The 20983-nt window shown below is 37.2% G+C and overlaps 2 protein-coding genes across 2 annotated transcripts; both read left to right on the top strand.

Annotated features, from left to right (window-relative positions):
- Nucleotides 1-6740: 6740 nt before the first annotated feature.
- LOC113777284 (dirigent protein 6-like) lies at nt 6741-7274 on the top strand. The gene has a single exon (XM_027322321.1). The coding sequence runs from the start codon at nt 6741-6743 to the stop codon at nt 7272-7274; it is 534 nt and encodes a 177-aa protein (XP_027178122.1).
- A 5952-nt stretch (nt 7275-13226) lies between these two features.
- LOC113778381 (calcium-transporting ATPase 1, endoplasmic reticulum-type-like) lies at nt 13227-17527 on the top strand. The gene is made up of 8 exons (XM_027323779.1): nt 13227-14641; nt 14791-14863; nt 14980-15101; nt 15193-15474; nt 15582-15959; nt 16084-16193; nt 16324-16552; nt 16659-17527. The coding sequence occupies exons 1-8, from the start codon at nt 13229-13231 to the stop codon at nt 17241-17243; spliced, it is 3192 nt and encodes a 1063-aa protein (XP_027179580.1). The 5' UTR covers nt 13227-13228; the 3' UTR covers nt 17244-17527.
- Nucleotides 17528-20983: the final 3456 nt, after the last annotated feature.

Genomic DNA, 20983 nt, shown 5'->3' with positions numbered 1-20983 from the left:
AAAATTAGCTCCAAACCACAACACCCCTATCCCTGTATCGAAGCTACAATGCTAACTAATAGAACATATTTTTAAAAAAATTCCTAACTATAAAAATATACATCGTCCATTCATTTTAAAACCATAATTAAACAATTAACAAAAAATAATTTTTTTCACCCAAATTTATCCTTTGTCATCTATAAACAAATTCACTTGCATTTTATTATCCACAGATGCATGTCTATTTGCGTCTATCACTTAGTACTTTCCTGTCTCCTATATAATGGTAGACACCTTTATGTCATTTTCAAGAATCTATCAAACCAGATTTCTTCAGCACTTTCTATGCATGATCCCAGCCACTAAAATAAAAAAAAATCTAATACTAAATACATCACATATAACATTTCAACATTACTCACGCACATGCTCAAAACCAAACCTTTTCTTTACAATACTCCACCAAACACATTCTTTCTTTCTCTATAAATACCCATCCAAGCACATTCTTTCCTCAATAGCAAAACCAAAATACAACCCAGTAACTAACACAAACTATACCATCTTAACAACTTCCATTCTCATCCACATTACCTAAAAAATCAATGAACCACCCATGTTCATACACTGGCAAGTTGATCATGAAGAGCTTTCATTTGCACTCAAAAAAACTACCTATTACCTTGTTGATCAGAATGGTCATCCAACTACTGCCGTAATAGCCACATCGCACCACAATTTACGTCCAACTTATCAAATAGCTCCATGGCTCCAAGAAAGCATAATCTACAGATTATATCAACCACCGATAGAGCTCTGAACACATGATGCACATATCATTAGTTGGTTTGCCTCTTTTATACAACCATATCCTCCAGTTCATCTTCATTCAGGTACAATTCCTATTTAGAACAAAAATAAAATGTCTGTGTACATCAAACTTACTTCCTAAATAACTACTCATTTCTTTCCCATTGCAGTTTCTCCAATCAATGCATTCTTGATGCAATATGATGGACCAGAAACAAAGACATTGGCATTAAATTTATAAAATTGCTCTACTATATATAATTTTTCTCCAAAACATATATAACCCATATTTAAATCTACATTGCAGGTCATCCCACCAAAATTCATGCATTATCTGCAACCACACATAAGAAGAACAACAGTATTTAAAGTTGGAAATAAAATATGGTTTCTAAAACTAGATGAAAATCCTCAAAACTCTGGTTGGAAAAAATTCATCGAAGATCACAATCTACAGCCAAATTCTTTGCTTCATTTGTGGCACATTGGAGTCATGACATTTAGAGTTCAAATTTTCAATCCAGATCACAGCACAAGCTTCTACGAATGGAATATCGTCCCTATTGAACCACATATGCACAAGGAATACGGTAAAACAAATATTAATACACTATATCCTCATATATAATCAATACAACTTCCTATTTATTTACTGAAAAATTACAGGCAATTTTTCTGCAAGAAAAACTTTCCTCACAAAGTTTGCATTTTATGTAGTCATCACAACCACAGATATGGAAATCTTGGTAAGCAAAAATTTTCAAACTTATATTAGCCCATGCAAAAACAAAAATTAAATCACTTTGCTTTAATAATCTATTTTATTTTGCAGGAGCTACATCCCGAAGATACTGCTCATATTTTCCCAAAAACAACATAATCATCTTTTATTGTCAACACAAATATTGGGACATCAAAGTTGAAGATAATCTTTTAACCCATGGGTGGAAAAAAATGTTGTGATACCATGTTATTAGACCAGGCTATATTCTCATAATTTCCCATTTAGGAATGAACAAATATCAAATGCACATATTCGATGATGAACTTGTAGAAGTTCCTCCAATATAAAATAACTATAAAAAATTACAATTTCGCTACTCATTGCTTTTCTTATATTCCGCTACTTTACAGCACATACTTACCAAATCTTTATTCAACATTAAACAATATTTTATACAATAACCTACCAATAATTCTTTCCAATAATCCTCATTTAATCGAAAACAGCTACCTCACAATTATTTTACATATTATAAAATAATTTCTTACATTAATACTTATAAAACAAAACACACTATTAACACGGGTCACATGTGCCCACCCTGCGCATAGCGCAGGGCACCTCTACTAGTTTAATTACAAATACAAGAGTGGATAAAAACTATACTAACCTATTCTACTCCTACACTAAAGAAATAATAAATATGAAAACTACATCCTAAAGTGAAGGAGTGTCTTTAGCCTCCAAGTTTAGCTCAAATGAAAGACAAACTTTTATTTATAGAGAAATTTCCAAACCTTCTTCTCGTGTCTTTCAATGTAAACATGCCTTCAAAAATTCAAGAGTTGTGGCATTAATGAAATCAAAAAGATTTGAAGTGACAGAAAGTTGTTTCTCAATAATGCTTGAGCTTTACTTCTAATCTTTTTTTTATGGCAACGATAATTGTATAACCTATTCTATCCAAGTCTATAGGGGAGGGGAGCCTAAAGAGGCTTATATTAGGGGCTAGTAGATATACAGATCTTACTAGACCAAAAGGGTGCTTTAGCACCACTCTTGAATTTTTTTCGCTGCAAGTGGGATTTAAACCCTCACCTACAACCCAAGGAGAGACTTAAATCCCTCCATGGTGGCCATTGAATTTTACTTCTAATCATCAAAATGTCTTGTATTTGCTCCAAACAAAAGTAAGAACGAGTGGTTTCAAAAGGAATCAAGGCCCACGAGTTATGCAACTTGCACTCAAATTTCGGCCAGAGACACTAGGGGAGAAACTGGTCTTGTGCTCCTGTGGTGTCAAGACTGATTTCTGTGCATTGTTCTTGAGAAACCATTCTGTCCATAGACCACTCCAGAGGACCAGAAACCATTTCAGCTTCACGGGGTTTCGTTCCTCTGTCTTGAGACCATTTTTCACTTTTTAACACTATTTGCTTTCTTCGCTTTAGGCCTGTCAATGGGCCGGGGCCGGGCCGAAATTAATAAATCCGGACCCGGACCCGTTATACTGCATTAGTTCCGGACCCGACCCAAATACCCGACGAGTCTTCTAATATTTCTACCAGACCCGCACTCGACGGGTCCCAGATCCGGGTTGGGCCTACCCGAAAAAAGGCCTGAGAAAACTTGTTTTTGTTGATATTCACATTGCTGTTTAACTTCTATTCCATACCAGTGGCCAAGAAATAGTTTCCATTTTGAGATAAATAGCTTCACTGGCAAATCAAATGTTGTTTTCCTCTATCTTTACTTAGTCATCAAGCTTATCCATGTTCTAAAGCATTTGGCAGTTGGTACCAAACCAAATAGAACAAATAAAGGAGTTTTGTCTCGTGAGGTCTCTCAATCCAATACCAGACAAAGAACAAAATAGCTGCCTGGGGGGACTCACCATGTCTGATAAAAACATGTGAATGTGAGTGCTGTGTTGTGCTGTTGCTGTCGTCTATACAACGCATGGATTCTCATTTTGGTTACGAATTGTGCAAAAGCTCCAATTTTTTCAGCTTGCCAACAGTGAAATTTTCCCTCAACAGCTGGAAGAGTTGGGCTTCTTTGGAGCTGCAACCGTCAGGCGTCAGAGATGGAGAGAGCTTGCCGGCGTCAAAGTTGGAGAGAGCAAAAGAGAAGAGAGTGAGATTGAACCGGGTTGGGCTTCTTTGGAGTTGGCCAGACTCGACGGAGATGGAGATGGAGAGATGGAGCTGGAGAATGGAGATGGAAGAGCGGACTGGTCAGTGGTCACTGGTGGAGGCGGAGGCGGGAGGTAGAGCAAAAGAGAAAAGAGAGTGAGGGGAAAAAGGGATGTGCGGCGGTGGGTAGGGTTCCTGAAAGTAGTATTGATAATTTGATATGAATAATTGATAGATAGGTATATATTTTTTAAATTATTAATTAATAAAAACGGGTTCGGGTCGGATACGGGTCGGAATAGTATATTCCGTATCCGACCCGTAAATTTATTAGATAAAATGGGTCCGAGTCCGGGTCCGGGTCGCGGATCTATATACCTACCCGTACCCGGAAAAATGTTGACGGGTCCGGTCCGGGTCCGGGTCCGGTCCAGACCCGAACCGTTGACAGCCCTACTTCGCTTAGTGACTTCATACTTTCATTTTTTTGCCCTTTTTCCTGCAAAAACAACAAACTAATAACTAAAAGGGACAAAAGTTTAATCATTGATCAATCAACATACAAGCATTAATTCTTAAGAAAAGTGCCACTTCAACTCCTGATTGTAGTCGAAAATGCCTAAAAACTACTTTAAAGTGCCACAAAATAGAGTGCCAAAAATGTACTTAACACATTTCTTAAATTTGTCCATTTAATTGCCATATTAAAGCTCTTTCCTTTGGCCTTTGATACTACTGAATGATTTTTCTTTCAAGTCTGCCTCCTGCGTTTCAGTTTTCTTCATTTTATTAGTCTCTCAAGTACTCTGTTGTCCTAAAATTATGAAAATTTTCTTTGCTGATTTTTGTTGTTATCCATATGTTGTCTCTGTTTTTTGATACTTAATAAGTTTAGTATTAGATTGATGTTAACTAGCTTAAGTTTCTTAATGTACCTTGTTCAATTTTACTATTTTGAACGCAACATTTTTTTAAAACAAGTTGAAGAGTTCCTTTAAGATTGTTGTTACCCAAAATCTTGTGCAAATTGTAGGCAAAATTGATGATTTGCTTTACTTTTTTTAAATTTACCTATTTTTTATGATTAATTAATTGATAATAGTGTAGTAATTTGGTATATTAGTCATTGGAGATTTATGCTAAACATAGTTTATGTTAAATTGGTTGTTCCTTACATGCATGATTGTTCCTTTTCGTGTCTAGGTTTAATGTGGCTTGAAGTTGAAAACATTTTGAAATCGGTTTATTTAGAATAGTTTTTGATAAGTGACTATTTGGCACAATATTTAAATGACATTTTAAGTCATTTTGCAATGCTACAAGAAGAAAAAGGCCCATTTTTACTATAAGCTGTTTAGTACTTAATTCAGATTTTGTCCCTTTTACTCAAGCAATTTTGGTGTTTTTGTAGGAAACAAAAAACTAAGGCAAAAATATGCTAATGTATTTGTACGAAACAAAAAACTAAAGCAAAAATATGCTACTAAAAACATCTTGAATTTAATTGATCCCCTTTAAAAGATTTTTTAAAAAGTTAAAGTTTAATCTTATAATAAGTGAGATTATGGCCATCCTATCCATAGGTAGGTATCTCAAATCACTGTCATTAATAACGCGCAAACAGCAGTAATAATAATAATAAAAAAGGAATTCCCTTTTTTGGTCCAATATCAACAATTTACTCTACTTCTACGTTGTGATGGAGGAGGGGAGGGGAACCGAACTGAACTTATATGGGACTGGAGGTGAATCTCCCGGTGCATTCCTTGGATTTATTGACAAAACAAAGTACTCTGCTTCCCCTTTATGCACCAAGCGGGATTTGAACCCCTGATCTGGTGGGTTTTTCTTGATGCACAAAGTAGGATCAGTAGATGATTGATTAACTGGAGAAGGTGAAGCTGCTAGGCCGCCTAAAGTATCCCATACGGGCAAAAAGTGGTAAGAGATTAGCGTCAGCGTATGAATTTTTTTTATAATATTAAAGAACATTGATAGGTAAAACTTATTTTAAAGAGTAAGGACAAGAGTTTGTGATGTAAGTAAATAATTTTTTTATAAAAAAAATTTTTCCAAATATCTAAAATTTCTTGAGGCTAGTAGGAGCAAGTGCCCGTAGTGCCCCAATTTTATATCGCCCCTTGGTGCATTCAATATAAAAATAAAATATCATTATCGTTTAATGGGACATTTCTACTATTTGAACATGGTGGAGCTACTAACAACATCCTGAATTCAATTGATCCCCTCCAAAAAAAAAAAAAATTTAAGTTTAAGCTTAAAATAGGTGAGATTATGGCCATCCTCTCCACAAATAAATATCTCAAATCACTGTCCCTAATAACGTGTAACAACAATAATAACAAGAAAAAGAATAAGAAGTACATATTAAAATACAGAGTGGGGATCAGTAGAAGATTGATTAATTTTAGGGGAGGTGAAGCCACTAGGCAGCCTAAATTAGCAAGGTGAGAGATTAGTGTCAACATACAATTTTTTTTTTTTTTTTTTTTGTGATATTAAAGGACATTGACAGGTAAATCTTATATAAAGAGAGTAAGGACAAATAGCTAATGGGCTAATTGCTGGCAATCTTACACTCTTTGCCAAATGGTTGAAATGGATTTCCTCCATAAGAATCGTACCAAGTCAAAGCCAGCTTACTGGTACTGAATCCTCATGTGTACAATTTGACAAATGGCAATATTCTAGACATGGCACCCTAATCAGGTCAATACTCAATAGCCAGGCTGAGGTGCAATGCAATCACTAAAATTAGGCCTATATGCTATATCTGTTTGAATTTATCAGTGAGCCTCTTTGCATGGTTCCGTGGGCTTTGGCTTGTTCTTGTGCATATAAACCAATACGCTCCATCTCCAGGCACAAATTTATTCAGTTTCAAGGATCATGACGATGGGAGGCGGCGAGCTTGGCGATTGGCACTGCGTCCATCAACGATGTTCATCATGTTGTATTGCTTCAAACAAGCCAAGAAGCCCAAGGACATAAGGATCAGACACACTAAACTGTACAAAAGTTGCTCTATAAAACCGGGCAAAAATATAGAACCCCAACAAACGCAAAACATGCAGAAGTATATCGGCATTGCTTTCTTTCTTGTGGCATTTCCGTTCATTCTTAGTCAGGCTAAGAGAATGACACCCGATAAACCATGCAAGCATTTCACATTCTATATGCACAACATCTTTCTTAATGGAACAAACGCTGCAAATGCTACCGCTGCTACAATTGTTGGCCGTACTACACTGGGAGACAAATTTTTTGGAGAGATTACTGCGTTCGACAATCCCATCACCGAGGACCAGAGTCTTCTATCGACACCAATTGCACGAGCACAAGGGTTTATATTGAACGACAGTAAGACCACCTTTTCTTCTTTGCTTGCCTACAGTTTGGTGTTTAACTCTACCGAGCACAAGGGTAGCATCAACATTATGGGCGCAGATCAGAGGAATGAGCAGACGAGATATCTGTCGGTGGTGGGTGGCACAGGAGACTTCTTCATGACCAGAGGCATTGCAACATTTTGGACCGAATATTTGGATCCTCATACATATTTCCGTGTCCGAATGGACATCAAGTTGTATGAATGCTACTAGCTACCTAGGCCCGAATTTTGCATTCAACAAGATCAAGCAAATGTTGTACCAAGTAAAATCTTCAGGGTTTTTATTTGTTGTCTTAATTAGCATCAAGGTTTGATTCTCATTCGTAGTTATGATCATCATCATCTTTTTTTTTTGGCTGTCCTTTCTAAATGTCCTAGTGGAATGAAAGAGATGAGTGTCACCGGCCGCTGTGCCATGTAATGCTAAGCATTTTCTACTTTTAGCACTACCTCTCTCTGTCCCATTTTATGTATCTTGATTTATCTTTCGATTTATCCCAAAATGCTTGTCAAGATTTAAAAATAAAATTATTGATGCCAACTTTCTTATTGTGTCCTTTATACAATTTTCAAGAAAGAACATTTAAATCATGTTGTCCCAATAATTGAAGTGTTACAAGTCATATTTGTATCTTGGTAGGTGTGCCGCAACGGATCTTCTGTCCCACACTCTGTGCCACTTTCTGTCCCACTTTTTATTATATTGTTATTTCTCCTACATAAACATCATGTTTTAATTCTTTTTTGTTTCCTTAAGATCCAATAACTATTAATTGAGTTATACACAAAAATTAACAAATTCAAAAAATCAAAATGCATAAAAAATGAGATTTTTTTATGAATTTTCTGCTGTATTTTTTAATTTTCTATTATATATTGCTTTTTTGAAACTGCTGTATTTATTTTTTATTCAATTAATAGTTATTGAATTTTAAGGAAACAAAAAAGAACTAAAACATGATGTTTATGTAGGAGAAATAGCAATATAATAAAAAGTGGGAGAGAGTGACACTGGGTGTGGGACAGAAGATCCGTTGCGTAATTGTGCCTTCTTCAAAATCCCAAAATCAACTAACAACATGCTGAATATTAGTTGAGCGGCAATAATGGAAAAAAGTAGCAATTACAGCTAACATCGTTTGGCCGAAAATGACTTTTAAAAAAAAAAAAAAACTGTATACAAAGTTAATCATGAGTTTCTATTTTAGTATCCAAGAAAAATAAAAGTTAAAACTGTTGCAAACTAAGAAAAGATTAAATTTTTCGGAATGGATTCATTTGCACCTTACCTCTCATCTAAGCGAAGAGTTTACAGAACTGTTGAATAAATTCATTCATTCAAACTACTCCAAGATAACAGATCATTGAAATTAATTACTCTAAGCTATAGAAGAGTTGTGGCTATATTACATATACTTGGAAATGGGTGTACAATTGAACCAACAAAAAAGTAGAACTTGTCTATAATAAAAAAGTGGCAGTTGGTAGTTCCAAAAAAAATTATTGGAAGTTTTTATTCCTTTTTTTTTTAATGTATTAGCTTCCAAGTTATTGGAAGTTGAAATAGTAGAAGCTAATGGAAGTTACTAAAAAATTATTTAAGATTTTGTTTATAGTAGTTATATGCTGTAAATTCTTACTGTTAATGAGTATAAAGATGGAAGCATAAGTAGTGAAAATAAAATTCTAACACCAAAACCATCCCTAATGCTTTATATATAGGAAGATACTCGTCTTTCTTACGACTTCATATACCCGGCCCGAACGCGTTAAAATAAAATTCTAACACCAAAACCATCCCTAATGCTTTATATATAGGAAGATACTCGTCTTTCTTACGACTTCATATACCCGGCCCGAACGCGTTAAGTGCGCGGAGGAATTCAGCGGAGCGGAGACTCGAACTTGTGACCTCAAGGTTCACTGGTGAGAGACGCTGCCGCTGGACCATTCACGCGGGGCACATACCCGAGTATTGACTTTGTCTAACTTGTATGCAACAGCTCTTAACTGTCTGTCCCGAGATTAATTAAGCTATAAAAGAAAACCATGCTACCAACAAAAGTATCACATGCATTGCATTCTCAAACAAATTAGACCTTGTTACCGTTTAACATAAAATATGAGTTATGCTGTCCAAAATACTCATTGGCTTTTAATATAAGGCATTTTAAATCCTTTAAACACTTACTCGTTGAAAAAACAAAAAAGAATTGCTTGTCTGGGACTACTGTTTATCTTTAATACTTTTTGCACGTATATCTGTGACAAGTCCCAAGCGTCAATGTTTTAGCTTGCATATGTCAGATCGATTCATCTCGGATAATTGTAGAGAGATGGTATGGAATTAATAATCAGACTAAACTTGCTAATTCTCATTACAAGAAGTTATCTAACAAGTTTTTAGGGTGCTTTTGGCATATTAGACAAGCAACAACAACATGAGATTACAAGAAGTTATCTAACAAGTTTTTAGGGTGCTTTTGGCATATTAGACAAGCAACAACAACATGATTAGGGTCTCTCCAGTTGATTCTGTTCAGTTCAGTCCAATTGTTATAGTTCTTATGATTTTTGGCATAAGTTAGTATAATTTTGCTGCAATTATAAATTAGTTGTATAGGTGAATATAATTAACATTTACACCAAAATGTACCATTTTACACCAAATATTATAAGAATTATACAACTTGACAGACTAGACAAAACTCAACTAGAGAGGCTTCGGATCAGTGGCAAAACTAGAAATGTAATTCAGTGGAGGCAAACTTAATATATAAAAATCCATTAATCGAAAAGTATCAAACCAATATACTCAATTACAATATGACCAATATATTCTAAATTTTATGTGCATAATCACTTTACAATTTTTCTCGATGTGTTTTCTTATCCCTTTTTTTAGCTTTTCTAAAATACTTAAATTTTGATATATGTAATAATAATCATTCATCAAAGAGTCCCCAATTTGATTGCCTAATTCACCATTCACTATGTCCATCATGAAAATGCTCTTTTCATGATAGCAATAGCAACATAAATAATAAAATCTAGTTTTAAAAATGTATACATAAAATAATATACACAATTTTTTTTCTTCAACCAAGACCAGTTACAGAGCTGCATGGTGAGTACGGAGTGAACTATTCTTTTGCCTTGTATTATCTAATTTTACATAATCAATTATATTAAGGAAATAACTTTTGAGCAAGACCAATCAAAATTTATACAATCATATTAAAGAAACAATCAAGTAAAGTAGCTTAAAAATACTTATTTGAGTGTTATTTGGGAAGTAACAGTCTAAATAAACAATTCTACCTCTCAAATCCCTTAAAAAGAAGGCTTTTTCACTACTAATATGAAATCTCGAATACCAAATAAAGGGTTTTTTATACTTCTCATCAATCTCTAATAGTAAACTTTTTTGTAACCTTTTTTTTTTAATTCAAATGAAGAAAAAGTAATTTTTATAAGTTTCAATTGTATAGAAGGAAATTAAAGGAGTTTGTCAAATGACTTTGCCTATCTAAGGCTTGAAATTATATTAACAACGAGAGAGAAAGTAGAAGAGTACAGATAAAATAAGATTTTTGTTGGTTTCAATTCGGTGTAAGGTTGGGTTGGTTTCTTCTATTTTATTTTATTTATTTATTTTTTAAAGTTTATTAAACAAAAACTAAGTTGTCGGCAAACCAAGCAAATATAAAAATATTAAAGGCTGTGAGGGCAATTATCTACAAATGCAAGGACAAAGCTGAAGATTATTAATATATATATATATATATATATAAATTTTTGTGGGGTCAGTGGAGGCAATTGCTCCACTGCCCTCATTTTATCTCTGTCCTGCTTCGGATCCGGACAAGACGCTTCTGTGGACTTGAGATACTGGAGCAGGACGTATCCGTTCCTGTTGACTTTCCCTTCCCAAACTGAGGTTTTTGCCTCTTTGTTGCTCAACTGCCAATACTCTAACTACCCCAACTATTTATTTATGCAAGATTACAAATAACCAAGGAACTAGGATTTTCCTTTCCAGTGTACGAAAAATAGAAAACTATACAAAGTTCATATAGCTATATAAGCTGACGCCACAGAAAGAAAGTTTGTCATTGCCTTTTGAATATAATAGCCCATGTTTTTTTCCCCCGGTTATACCTTTGCTAACTAAGCATATTGATTGGTGTCTTCGTGTTATATGTTTCCCTTCTATGCTCGTGTTTCAAATGGATTTGCGGCTGCTATAAGTTTGTTTTATTTAGGATTAATTCTTTATATACTGGCGATATATAGGCAAGTAGCATAGGGATTTGGGGCAGGGACGGCACGGTTCATGGTCCAGATTGGACCTCAAAAAAATGTGCGGCTCAGATAACAAGTGGTAAATCGATTTCCGCGCCAAGTGTGGGGCCCACCACTATCTGTTGTGAAAATACAACCTGTGGAAAAAAAGTTACACGGTGAACAAAAGAAGTTACGCGCTGTTGATGAAGAGAAAATTTGTCAGGGACGGTTCCCTGCCCCGAGTCCAGTAGCATAGATACATGTTATATATATCAAAAAATTAAAGATTAAATTCAATTTTAGATTAAGTGATATGCATCAATAATCACAAATAGATATACTGTCATCAATATATATAAGATCTATCCTTTCATTTAACAAGGAGATGCCATTGTTGGTTTATTTATTTGGTGCACTAGTTTCTAGTGGTAGATTGCTATTTTTCTCTTGTTAATTTTTTCGATAAGAGCATTGCAATTCAATGGGTAGCTGATAATTTGAAAGTTTTAATAATGAGCTTACCTTTATTCAGTGAGCTTATTGTGCACGTGTACCCTGGTAAAACAAAACTGGATATTACCTAGTAGATAACAGTGGGGTGGCCACTACATTAATAGTGAGGTGGGAGGTCAGGGGTTCAAATCTTGTCTCTCATTAATGTGTCTGTATATAAGGAGTATTCTAAATCCATACGAGTGAGTGGTGCACCGTCTGATCTGATGGTGGTTCAGTCCCCGTCTGAGTCGATAGGTTCTCCCCCCCTCTCTCCCTTAGGAGTAGGAGTAGGTTAGCCTAAGCTAGATGTGTCGTTACGACCAAAAAAAAAAAAAAAAGATAAAAGACAAGTGTTTATGATCAAAGCTAGTTTACTTGCCATGATAAAAGACAAGTGTTTATGATCAAAGCTAGTTTACTTGCCATGATAAATTATGAAATGGTGCTTGTCTTAACGAAAATGTTAATTCTCAGCTCAAAAGTCTGCTTATATAGACAGAAAGGAACATTGAGATGATAAGGTATGTATTAGTAGACGATGTTTATTTACTTTTAAATGGAGCAAATTTGTGGTAGTTTCTATAATGACTTGTCTAATCAAAGCAAGCTTTTAATCCACGATCGACCATAATACTGAATAAGCCTAGGACTAATGATGTAAAATATCCAGCAATGTTCCAGGGAAGTATTGTAATTTATATATTTAAATGATATGAGCAATCATTTTCTTCCTCAATGGAAACGAACTGCAACTGCAAGCATGCTTGCTTACCAGAAAGAACCCCAGAGAATTGTTACCGACCGTGGCTAATGACATCATTCCTTTAAGAGTTGTAACAGCTGCAATTAGTATTTAAGCATAAAGGATGCATCCACGAAATTTCCTTTGTTCAACCTTAGCTCTTGAAGCTGGAGAAAGAGCATGTGTAAAAAGATTTGGGAAGCAGGAGCAAAGGAAAAAAGAGAGTATAAATATGCGGTCATGGCATTGCAATTTATCATACAGCACAAAAGCTCAAAAGTTGCATGGTCTCGTTTCCCAAAACTATCAAGACTGATCAAAGAGTCAAAGCCAACTCCCTGTAGAAGGCCCTTTGGTGGTATCTTCCCTCTTTTCTTTTTCAAACTTTTCTCAGTTTCTTAGATATACAGCTAAATTTCAAGGAGTCTTCCTGGAAGTTTACTTCTAATTCTGTAAAACAGTTGTTGACCGTTTACTCTATATCATGCAAACCTTTTTGGATAATACTTTGTCTTCATGTAGAAATCACTTTGCAATTCTTGAGTTCTAAATTCCCATTTCTCACTATTTCTCACTATCCTTTGGTGTGATACAGTCCATAGTTCCAATCTGTTTCTGGTTAATCCTGTTATATTTCTGCCATGGGGAAAGGGGGACAAGACACTGTCAACAGAGAGATTCCAAGTCCAAGAGCTCCAAACCTCGCAATCTTTCCAGCATGGGCTAAAGAAATTGAAGAATGCGAAAAGTACTATGAAACCAATAGAGTTTCTGGATTAAGCTCTCAGGATGTCATTAAAAAGAGAGAAATTTATGGGTACAACGAGCTGGAAAAGCCTGAGGGCCCGTCTTTCTGGAAATTGATCCTTGATCAATTCAATGACACTCTGGTGAGGATTCTTCTTGTGGCTGCAGTTATATCTTTTCTGCTGGCCCTCAACAACGGTGGTGGTGAAGGAAGTGACAAGTCAACCGCTTTTGTGGAGCCTCTAGTCATTTTCTTGATCCTGATTATCAATGCCATTGTTGGGGTCTGGCAAGAAAACAATGCTGAGAACGCCTTAGAAGCTTTGAAGGAAATCCAATCCGAGAACGCCACCGTTTTTCGTAATAACAAGAAAATCCACAACTTGCCAGCCAAGGAGCTTGTCCCTGGAGACATAGTTGAGCTCAAAGTTGGTGATAAAGTGCCAGCAGATATGCGCGTTGTTGAACTAATTAGTTCCACTTTGAGGTTGGAGCAGGGTTCATTGACGGGTGAGAGTGAGGCTGTTAACAAGACTAACAAGGTGGTGGCTGTAGATTCTGACATCCAAGGGAAAAGATGCATGGCGTTTGCTGGAACAACAATGGTTAAAGGGACCTGCATTTGTTTGGTGACACAAACTGGCACGGACACAGAGCTAGGCAAAGTCCACACGCAAATTCATGTAGCTGCTCAGTTTGAGGAGGAAACGCCTCTAAAGAAGAAGCTGAACGAGTTTGGAGAGGTCTTGACAGAGATAATAGGGCTTATTTGTGTTTTGGTTTGGATCATCAACATTAAGTACTTCTTTACATGGGAAACCGTATATGGATGGCCAACAAATTTCAAGTTTTCTTTTGAGAAGTGCACCTACTATTTTGAAATTGCCGTGGCATTGGCTGTGGCTGCAATTCCAGAAGGTTTGCCAGCTGTTATCACTACGTGCTTGGCGCTTGGCACACGAAAGATGGCACAGAAGAATGCTCTTGTGAGGAAGCTGCCTAGTGTTGAGACTTTGGGATGCACTACTGTAATTTGTTCTGATAAGACTGGTACATTAACCACAAACCAGATGGCAGTGGTGAAGCTTGTAGCTATGGGCGCTACCCCTGATTGTCTTCGAGCTTTTAAAGTGGACGGGACAACCTATAATCCTTCTGATGGGGGAATTGAAGATTGGCCTCTTGATCGAATGGATGCTAATCTTCAAATGATGGCAAAGATAGCTGCTGTCTGCAATGATGCAGGGGTTGCCCGGGTGGAAAATAAGTATTTCGCAACCGGAATGCCAACTGAGGCAGCTTTAAAGGTGAGTCAAAATGTTTTAATGTTTCAACACTTATTTTTTTCTACTCACACGACGTATTAAGTTCTTCAAATTTTAGCCAGCGCTTATGATCTTCATCTGCCCAATTTGCAGAATGATGTATTATAGTTTAACTTTGTCATTTAATCCAGGTTCTAGTTGAGAAAATGGGCTTTTCTGATGAAGTTGGTGACCTATTATGTATGAGTCCTGGTGATGTACTGCGTAAGTAGATATCTAGCAGCTTTTTTCCTTGTTCTCCTTTCAACTGTGCTTAGTTTTAAGGATGCTTAATGTACTTTCATAAACATGATATGCTTTGCTTCCATATTCAATTTTAGGCTGTTGCAAACAGTGGAATCAAAATGCACGTCGAATAGCCACTCTTGAGTTTGATCGTGATAGGAAGTCTATGGGTGTAATTGTGAAATCTGAACGGGGGAAGAGGTCGTTGCTTGTTAAGGTAGCATCCTATCTCGTGTTGTTGTGAAGCCTAATGCTGTAGTTATTGAATATCCTGTGGGACTGCTAACATTTGATTCTCAATGTGTCAGGGGGCGGTAGAAAATGTGTTGGAGAGAAGCACCTCAATCCAGTTGCTTGATGGTACTGTAGTAAAACTGGAGCAGAATACCAAGGCTCTGATTCTGCAAGCTCTCCATAAAATGTCCTCAAATGCCTTGCGGTGTCTTGGTTTTGCATACAAAGATGAGCTCCCTGATTTTGCTACTTATGATGGAGACGAAGATCATCCTGCTCATCAGCTGTTACTTGAACCATCCAAGTACTCATCAATTGAGATTGGACTCACTTTTGTTGGATTTGTAGGGCTAAGGGTGAGTTTCTGGTGGCACAACATTGAGTTAACCTCCAACGTTCTTGATATTATTCCACAGATTTTTCTGGCAAACTAACTAAATGCTATATCTTGTAATGATTGAAGGATCCCCCAAGGGAAGAAGTTTTCCAGGCCATTAAGGACTGCAAAGCTGCAGGAATCCGAGTGATGGTTATAACTGGGGACAACAAGAATACTGCAGAAGCTATATGCCGTGAAATAGGTGTATTTGCACCTGAGGAGGATATTACTCCGAGAAGCTTGACAGGGAAAGAATTCATGGAGATTTCTGATCAGAAATCTCATCTGAGACAAAGTGGAGGGCTTCTGTTTTCCAGAGCTGAACCACGACATAAACAAGAGATTGTGAGATTGCTTAAAGAAGATGGGGAAGTGGTTGCCATGACAGGAGATGGAGTAAATGATGCACCCGCTCTCAAACTTGCTGATATTGGTATCGCAATGGGAATTGCTGGCACAGAGGTGCAATTTTTCAATCTAAACATTCTCAATATGATTGTTTTGGCATTTTAAGATTACAAACTAAACTAGCATGATACCTCAAGCAATTAAAGAGGTCTTAGATTCAGTGCATTATTTTGTTCAGGTTGCCAAGGAAGCTTCTGACATGGTGCTAGCAGATGATAACTTTAGCACAATAGTCGCTGCTATTGGTGAAGGAAGGTCAATCTATAGCAATATGAAGGCCTTCATCAGGTTTACTTCATTTTGTCCTGCATAATTTTCCATTACTAGAATCATGAGTTAGATCATCTATCTCTTTTTCCATCTTGTATGATTCACTTCAGAGACTCACAGCAATTAGTGGTTCTCTAATTTGCTACAGATACATGATCTCTTCAAATATTGGTGAAGTGGCGTCTATATTTCTAACCACAGCACTAGGAGTACCCGAAGGCCTCATCCCAGTACAACTCTTATGGGTCAACCTTGTAACAGATGGACCCCCTGCAACAGCTTTAGGATTCAATCCACCAGACAAGAAAATTATGAAGAAGCCACCCCGTCATCGGGAGGATCCACTCATAAGTACTTGGACTTTAGTCCGATACCTGGTACCGTTTTAGCGGCTATTTTTAATCACGCCCTTCTTTGTGTTGAGTTTGACGTTCTCCCCATGCTTAGATTCTGATCAGATATAATTCAATTGGTTATCTGCAGGTTATTGGCACCTATGTTGGAGTAGCCACTGTCGGTGTTATGATCATTTGGTATACACACGATTCCTTCTTGGGCATTGACCTCAGTGGAGATGGCCACAAACTGGTTACCTATTCCCAGCTTGCTCACTGGAGCCAGTGCTCATCCTGGCAGAACTTTACAGTTTCACCTTTCACTTCTGGATCAAAAGTGTTTCGATTTGATGATAATCCGTGTGACTACTTCAAACGCGGAAAAGTGAAAGCCTCTACGCTCTCCCTCTCTGTCTTGGTCGCCATAGAAATGTTTAACTCTCTTAATGCGCTCTCGGAAGATACTAGCCTATTGGTGATGCCCCCTTGGGTCAATCCTTGGCTCATTCTCGCCATGTCTATCTCATTCAGCTTGCATTTCATCATTCTTTATGTCCCCTTTTTGGCTCATGTTTTTGGCATAGTGCCTCTCAGCTTAAACGAGTGGATGTTAGTCTTGGCAGTTGCTTCTCCAGTGATTTTAGTTGATGAGGCTCTAAAGTTTATTGGAAGCTGCACAAGAGGAGTTCTAGCCTGCTGGCCAGTGAAATCCTTCAAGCTGAAGTTAGAGTAAGATCACCTGTGGTCAAGCCAGAAGAGTTGCCTGTGATGCTGCCTTTTATAATGCCCGCATGCATCAATAACAAGAATAATATAGGTATCCATGTATAATGCTTACAGTCCAGAGACAGCCATATGATATGATGGCCAGACATACCGAGCTCTTGTCGAGGCTCTAAACTTATGATAGTACTAAAACACCAGTAAAAGAATAAGAACCTAGGACATATGTGGTGTTTGTACATCTTCTTCGAGATTTTTCACAGTATGAATGTATGCACTTCTTCCCCTTTTCTATCTTTTCCTTTGGGGGAGGGGGGAGTGGTGGTTGAAACTCTCTACTTGCATTACTAAACCTGGAAAAGATACTAGCAGCAGCAGGCTACTCTTACAAACATCAGTATAATAACTACCATCACTACATAGAGAACAAACAGAGAACACTACCATAGATTGAGAAAACTGCTTACTATACAGTTAGGCTTCCTAAACATTAAAGAAAGAATTTTCACTGAAAAGTTCCATTTGTGTTCTGGTTCGTGGAATTCTTCTCCACCCTGCAACAGCTTGTGTAACGACCCCATTTTCCCCTTAGGCGAACCAGAGGGGTCAACGGGCCGCCTGCCCAACTCTCGCCGGGACTCAGTCAGTCACTATAAGAAAAGACAATAAAACCCACAAAACAATCGAAATAACAATAATTCCAAACTTAAACGTAAACTTATATACATTACTGTCTCACTGGAAGTACAACTGTCAAAATATAGGTTCTCAATTTCCCCATACAACTAGCCCGTGCCAAGCACTAGGGCGAGAACCTTTACAAAAAAAAACCGAAGTGCTAAAACGGCTAATCTATTCGTAGCTTCCATCCTCGCACGTCTTCCCCTGCTAAGGAAAACAAAAACTAAAGGAATGAGCTGGAAAGCTCAGTGAGGTTCCGTACACATAGGCAACAAGAGAATCAATGCATTCAATACATATAAACAACAATTCAAGATACAAGTACAAATAAAGCGATAAACACATTCATGAAAAGGATACGGGCTCACAAGGAGCCATTCGCTCATTCGTTCGTTCCTTCATTCTCCTTTCATTCCCCTACCTTCAATCATTTGAAAATGCATTTTGTATAACTAAAACCCCTCATTCATTCATTCGTTCATTCATTTCATTCACCCCGTCCCTGGCTTTTGGCCAGGCTCCACCAACCTACAAGGTAATACTCGAGTATACCGAAACGTTCACCCAAGTTCCTAGTCGCCCGACCGAGTCCGCTTCTGGCTCGAGACGACCGGTAACAAGGGGCAATGGCCAGTTCAGCCCAAAAGGCTTACATTCATGCACAAGTAACATGTTAGTCGTTCAAGCATTACAATTTCACTATCATTTAGGCTAAGTGCGATAAAGTACACACTCGCCTTAAAAACTCGTTTTGACAATCATTGAAAGCAATTATCACCTTATCAATCAATAATACAAGTCATCAAGTCAAGAGAAATACAACAAACAAGGAACACTCACCTAGTTATGCAAAAATAACGTCCAAAATACCCCACTGGGTATTACCCTCCGTCACCAATGAAAACCTAAGATTTAACGAGAAAGAATTACAATTCATATAGCAAAACAAGTAAGTGAAATCAAGGAACTCGAGTAAAGCGAGGAAAACGGATAAAGGTGACTTTAAAGTGAAGAGAGTCCATTAGAGCCTGTGGACGGAAATAACTAGACTTTCATACACCAAATACAAAACCAAACTCAAAAGGGTTATAAATTTCCATCGGAAATATTTGACCAAGGACAAATCAAAATCCAAATAGATAGACTAAGGAAATATTCTTTTGAAATCATTTGTGTGACTAAAAATCAATATATAGTCAAGTAGCAAAAGGGCTTAATGAAAATCGTACGTAAAAGAGGACACTTAAAGCCTTGCTCGAAAGTAGTTTCCTCACAACCGAGAAAACCCTAAGTCATACCTTTTTATTTTTTAGAAATAGGTAAGTAAACGTTTAGGATTTCAACTTGAAAAGGTATCATGCGTTAAACTGATACAACGATCATAATATTTACCAAGCAGAAATATAGGAGTTCAAATAGAAAATAGCTACTCGCATACCCTTCGAGAGAACCGACGTAGTTTTCCATGAAAGACGCCCAACTCGACACAAAATACATTTCATAAACCCCTTTAACTTATTTACAAAACAAGAAAAGAATTGGACAGCATTTCCCCTAATTTTCTTTATTTTCTCAACCGACAAATAAAACCCATTATTCATAGCAATCATCCAACATCATATATACAAGGAACAAGCAATAGAACACATTCAATTAGGCCATAATACCTCTCAATCTAAGACAATTGGAAACTGAAGAGCCAACCATAGAAAATCCCTAAATGAAACCCTAGAACCAGAAATTCATACTATAAGCGGAAATTTTCCACAACCAACCGCAAATAACGTATACAAGCTTCCATTAACACCATTTAAACCACTAATCCAAGTCCAATCCAAGACTATCATATCAAATCAAAAAAATATCCAATAAATTAGAAAATGGTCCAACTTGACCTAAATTCAAGAAATCATCCACTAGATAGCATCCTTAACCTTTCACAATTCACCAATTAACCAATAGTAAAACAAAACAAGAACTTCTTTAGCAACTCACCTTGAAAGTCAAGAAAGGTAGGAACTTAGACCTTCACCTCCAAAAACAACTCCACTAGCACCTTTGACCCACCTTAGCTAGCACTTGTACGGAGTGGTTTGAAAATCCAACGGTGAAAACTCAAGATTTTGGCAAAGATTGAAACAAAGAAAATTGAGAGCTTTTCTCCCTTTCTCTCTAAGAAGCTCGGTCAGGCAAGAAGCAAAGTGGAGATATTTTTAGGCCAAAAGTGTATAAAAAGGGAAGGAAACAGTCGGTCAAACCTGGTGACCGACTGTGACACGTCACAATCCGGCCGGTTTCTGGCCGGATTCCCGGCCGGATTCCTGGCCGGATTTGAGGCAGTGGCGGATGACATTTTTTTTCAAAAACCACACACAATCCGGCCAACAATCCGGCCAATAACTGGCCGGATTTCCGGCCGGATTTGATAGAAAGTAGTTTCAGCAGAAATTTTCTTTTCCAAACTCGCACGCCGTACTCGTCCGTACTTCTAACAAAGATATATATACAATCTCACATAAATATACCCAATATACACAACCACCTACTCAAATTTAACATGAAAACTTCCCAAGAAACATGGATAGCAAAGTGTCATTCAAATAAAACAACGAAAGTGAACAGAAACAGAAGGCGGAGCAAATGGGAAAGTTTTAGGGTTCTCACACTCTCCCCCCCTTAGGAAATTTCGTCCTCGAAATTTTACCTTCAAAAATTAAAGTAACCAATGGCTTGTACCTTCTTCGTCTTCAGAGTCAGAAGAAACGAGGTTCTTCATTTTAGTCCCTTCTCTACTTGACGGTCCAGGGTCGGTCTTGGTTGGCTGCTGGGTTCCTTTCTTTTCGTGCACTAAACCCGGGCAATTAGAAATCAAATGCTCGGCGCTCCCACAGCGCAGACATCTCCTCCCCTTTCTCCAACAATCGACTTCAATATACCCTTTTTCTTTGCATTGAAGATCTTCAGTTGTGGCCTTGCAATTCCTGTCTTTTGAGCTTCCTCTGGAATCCCCATAGAAGTATTGCTTTGTGCCATTGCTACAATCTCCTTGGAAATCTTTTCGTATTTCCT

The sequence above is a fragment of the Coffea eugenioides genome, chromosome 7 (assembly GCF_003713205.1).
Source record: "Coffea eugenioides isolate CCC68of chromosome 7, Ceug_1.0, whole genome shotgun sequence".
Classification (NCBI taxonomy): Eukaryota; Viridiplantae; Streptophyta; class Magnoliopsida; order Gentianales; family Rubiaceae; genus Coffea; species Coffea eugenioides.
Note: the sequence above shows the minus strand (reverse complement) of the source record. Positions and strands in the feature narration are given on the sequence as shown.